The sequence below is a fragment of the Physeter macrocephalus genome, chromosome 14, assembly GCF_002837175.3.
Source record: "Physeter macrocephalus isolate SW-GA chromosome 14, ASM283717v5, whole genome shotgun sequence".
Taxonomy (NCBI): Eukaryota; Metazoa; Chordata; class Mammalia; order Artiodactyla; family Physeteridae; genus Physeter; species Physeter macrocephalus.
Genome location: NC_041227.1, coordinates 98,838,267 through 98,843,099, shown reverse-complemented (window position 1 = coordinate 98,843,099; position 4,833 = coordinate 98,838,267). Strand labels below are relative to the sequence as shown.

The window sequence follows — 4,833 nt, the reverse complement described above, 5'->3', positions numbered from 1 at the left end:
CACCAGGGAAGCCCCAGATCCCTTGTTCTTGAGGTCAGGTCACGGTCAGGTCACAATGTTCCTGTAAACCTCCACCAAAACAAATGTTATTCTCTGTTCTGACAAGAAAGGGCAAGGTCCCAAGGCTCAGCTTTCACCCTCTGAGGCCCAGGCCCTGGCTAAGGAGGGGGGGGGGTCCCTGGGCAGGCCAGTTACCCTGCATGGGAGCGTTCGTCCAGCACCTAGTTTGGGTCTTCCCACCAGTGCCCAGGCCTGACCAGTGGGCGGCCATGGAGAGCGCTCTGGAGCTCTGCAGGCCACAGCCCTCAGCCTGTCCCCAGGACCCCCAGCTCACCTGCCAGTCCTGAGGCTGCAGGGCCTGGAGGGCCCTGGGGAGAAGGCCACGATCTGCCTCTCAACATACTCTCTGCCTCCAGGACCTCTGTGACTGACTGTTAGCGGTGTGGGACCTCTAACCACCATGCTAAGGGTCACACACTAACAACTTCATGCCTGCCCCACCCCTGTTACAGGCTTACATCATTAGCTCCTCCTTGAACCCTATATGATCAAACTGGGACTGTCATGGCACTATTCAAATAGTATGTATATTAGCAAAAGTGTGGTAACATATACTAAAATGTGGTAATTCATCTCAGGTTTCAGTATAATGTCCTCCTTCACCTAGTTTCTTTCTCCTTTCACCTATTCCTGTCTTGGCAACATGCAGAAATGCTACTCTTCAAGGATCATTAACTCCCTGACTTCATGTAACAAGATTCAAACCCCATGTCTATTGTCTTGTGTTTTAACTGCAAGAACTTGTAGCTTGAGTGTGCCTGGTGCTTGGATGCACCTGGTCTTCCTTCAAGGTAGTGTAGATTGTTGCTAAGTTACTGGATTCTTTTTTTTATTAATTAATTTATTTTATATATATATATTTTGGCTGTGTTGGGTCTTCATTTCTGTGCAAGGGCTTTCTCCAGTTGCGGCGAGCGGGGGCTAGTCTTCATCGCGGTGTGCGGGCCTCTCACTGTCACGGCCTCTCCCGTTGCGGAGCACAGGCTCCAGACGCACAGGCTCAGTAGTTGTGGCTCACGGGCCTAGCCGCTCCGCGGCATGTCTCATCTTCCCGGACCGGGGCATGAACGCTTGTCCCCTGCATTGGCAGGCGGATTCTTAACCCCTGCGCCACCAGGGAAGCCCTGGATTCTTTTCTTGAGTGCTCATTAGCTTACAGCAGTCTCCCAAACTCCCTTAAAATTTCCTCTTTGTCTTTAATCCTCTAGTGGGATTTCTAAACTATTTAATTATCCTACTCTATTCCTATTTCATTTTCACTGCTGAATAATACTCCATTATGCAAATATACTATAATATATTTATCCATTGTTGTGTCCGTAGAAATTTGTTTTTTTTCCTGTTTGGGGCCATTGCAGATAGTGAATCTATGAGCACTCGTGGGCATATCTCTAAATATATATATGTATATATATATATTATAAATATAAGCACTATATATATAGTGCTTATATTGAAAAAAAAATACAACCAGAAGATGTGAAGGTCAATGAATATAGATTTCTGAGAAGATCCTGAAATGGACTTTGTTTTTCTGGACTTTTCTTGAAGTTACAATTGATTTTCTTTTGTCTGATTTTATCTCAGGCTTTCCTTTTTCAAGGTGCATGCGTATCACCAACACTGCTCTTCGGCCTGTCAGTCATGGTTAGCATCACATGTTGGCTTTTGAAAGGAAAAGTGAGAAAAGAGAGGTTTGATTGTGTTTTTGTTCAAAAATGGAAGTGAGTCTATGAGAAAGAGAATATTTGATGAGGGAACCATACAAGAATGCAGAGGCAAGGAAAAGTGACAGTAAATTAAAGAGGACACGTAGGTACACGTGAAAAAGGAATTTCCTGTATAAGTAAATGTGAGTTCATAATTAGAAAGGGAAAGAAGAGACTTGAATATGAACACAAGAAAGGATGTGAAAACAAATTGCTAGGTCAAACAGCCTTCTGCACCAAACTCTAGTGAGTCTACTAGGCCAGAGCATCTATTTGTTGAATGCAGGGTATTCAAGATGGGCAGAGGGAAAGAGGGGCAATGACCCACCAACTGTATCTATAGGAATTAATGTCAGGCATCTGCAACTCTGAGGGTACCTCTCTTTCCCCAGATTCTAAAATAATATCTCCCTTTCCTCCTTCCCCACCTCCTCCCACCTCAGCAAACATTAAAATCATTGATGATTCTATTCCCATTCCTTGTGGCCAGCTGTCTCACGATTGTCTTTCACCCGCCAGGAATTATGCACTTTGGCAAACACTGCACAGCAGAATCGTTCCACGCTGACTGCACAGACATATCCATGGAAGGCCCCCTGCTTGTGTACTGCAACGAATTTGGTGGCATATTTTATCTCACGCCTCTGTGTACAGAAATGATGGACTGGTAACTTCCTAATATAGCGATCAGTAGAAGCCCTCAAGGTGGCAAGATCTGTTTTCTCTTTTTCACATCCAGTGACTTGATGGGTCTCATCATGCAGGCCAAAAAATACATACCCTCCCTCAGTGTTTGCAAATGCAGAAACACCTGGGTAAAGCATTGTGTCATCTCTGTTGAGAACATCTTAAATTCAACGCGCGTGGACTTAGTAAAGTTGAGCTTTTCCTGGGACTGAAGGTGGTGAGTGCTATCAAATAAAGCAGCAGCTGAAGCCTTTATGTTACCTTCATTTTGTACACGAACCTGAAATTTTTGTGGACTTAATGAATTGGAATCATTAATATTTGTAAGAGTCTGAATCCTGCCTTTGGGGAATGCCAGTGCTTCCTGAGAATTAATGACATTAGTACATGTTCTATGTCTGTGGCACAAAGAGGAGCACAAGGTAAGCAAATCATATACCAGAGGCCTCTGGCATCCATGATTTCACAAAAATCAAAAAGAGATCTCCCTGCTGCATCTCATCTAAATAGCCTTTGAAAGTTGAAGGCAGATACAATCCTACTCCATGACTGTCATAAATATAGTCTTTGTTCTCAGTCTCAGCCTTGACCACTCCCCCTCTGGAATTCAGCAGAGCACACATTGCATGCACGATGCTTTCATTCTGTTTCTTCGCAGTTTAGGGTTCGTTCCACTCCTTTGCTCATTCCCAGGGGTGACTTTTCCTGCATTTAAAACATACTTAGCAAAGTTCATTTCCAAATCAATTTTTAAAAATAAATTTATGTATTTTTATTTTTGGCCGCATTGAGTCTTTGTTGTTGCGCGCGGGCTTTCTCTGGTTGTGGCGAACGGGGGCTATTCTTTGTTGCGGTATGCGGGCTTCTCATTGAGGTGGCTTCTCTTGTTGCAGAGCACGGGCTCTAGGCGCGCGGTCTTCAGTAGTTGTGGCTCACGGGCTCTTGAACGCAGGCTCAGTAGTTGTGGCGCGGGCTCAGTAGTTGTGGCTCATGGGCTCTAGAGTGCAGGCTCAGTAGTTGTGGCGCACGGGCTTAGTTGCTCCGTGGCATGTGGGATCTTCCCGGACCAGGGCTTGAACCCATGTCCCTTGCATTGGCAGGCGGGTTCCTTACCACTGTGCCACCAGGGAAGTCCCTCCAAATCAATCTTGAGACTCATCTTCTCAGCACTTGTTCTGTTCTTACCCTGAAATGTTCTCCTAAAAAACAGGAAGATACACCATTAGAATAGGACAAGGATAGGGAAGGTGGGAAAATGGACAGTTTGAGGCCACTCTTCTGAAGTTGTTCACTTCATTTATTCTCACAGAGCTTGAGGCCAGATTCATGCAGGGATTAAGTATGCAGGCAGGTTGAGGAGCTAAGTCTGGCGGAAGCTCACTGCCACCAGAGAAACGGTCAAGAGGTGATTTTTATGCTGTGATTTTGGTAAGTTTCTGCCAGGTTCTCCTTGGCAATTGAAAAGCTTTCAGGGTGTCTCTAGGGTGTGCTGATGTCTATTGTTTTTCTTGGTGCTTTGTCTTTCCTCTCTCACTGAGACCTGGGCAGTCTCAGATTATTGTTTTTTTAAAAAAATAAATTTATTTATTTTATCTTTTTATTTTTGGCTTTGTTGAGTTTTCATTGCTGTGCACGGGCTTTTCTAGTTGCAGCGAGTGGGGGCTGTTCTTTGTTGTGGTGCGCAGGCTCCTCATTGCGGTGGCTTCTCTTGTGGCAGAGCACAGGCTCTAGGCACTCGGGCTTCAGTAGTTGTGGCTCGCTGGCTCTAGAGCGCAGGCTCAGTAGTTGTGGCGCATGGGCTTAGTTGCTCTGCGGCATGTGGAATCTTCCCGGACCCGGGCTCGAACCCGTGTCCCTTGCATTGGCAGGTGGATTCTTAACCACTGTGCCACCAGGGAAGGCCTCAGATTATTTTATAGCCCAGTTTTTGGAAGCAGCAAATCTGATTGAGTTGATAATTTATCCTTATTGCAATGGAACAGATTCTTTAGCTTCCTCTGGTACGTGCAGTTCCCATCTTGTGAAAAAAAAAATGTATATCATATACTTTAATATATTATATTTTTATGTGATAGAAATATATTGTATACGTTATATATGTATATATATATGTATAAATACATATATATAAATTTGTTTGGAACTAACAAATTATTGACTTATTTGTTTGGAACAGCCAGGCTGTCAGGTTGAGGTGGGTTTCAGCATTTCCTAAATGCAGTCCAGTTGTCCCAGCAAATAGGACTGGAACCATTGGATATCTACATACAAAAGAAATGAACCTTGGGCTTCGCTGGTGGCGCACCAGTTGCGCGTCCGCCTGCCGATGCAGGGGAACCGGGTTCACGCCCCGGTCCGGGAGGATCCCACGTGCCGC

General features: G+C 45.0%; 1 protein-coding gene across 1 annotated transcript; it reads right to left on the bottom strand.

Moving 5' to 3' along the window:
* Positions 1 to 1,437: 1,437 nt before the first annotated feature.
* On the bottom strand, positions 1,438 to 3,210 carry LOC102991738 (schlafen family member 5; the record flags this gene model as incomplete). The annotated part of the gene is given in 4 exon segments (XM_007130946.4): positions 1,438 to 2,580; positions 2,583 to 2,895; positions 2,897 to 3,108; positions 3,111 to 3,210. Coding segments are annotated over 4 exon segments (969 nt in total), but the record flags the coding sequence as incomplete, so codon positions are not given.
* Between the last annotated feature and the right edge of the window lie 1,623 nt (positions 3,211 to 4,833).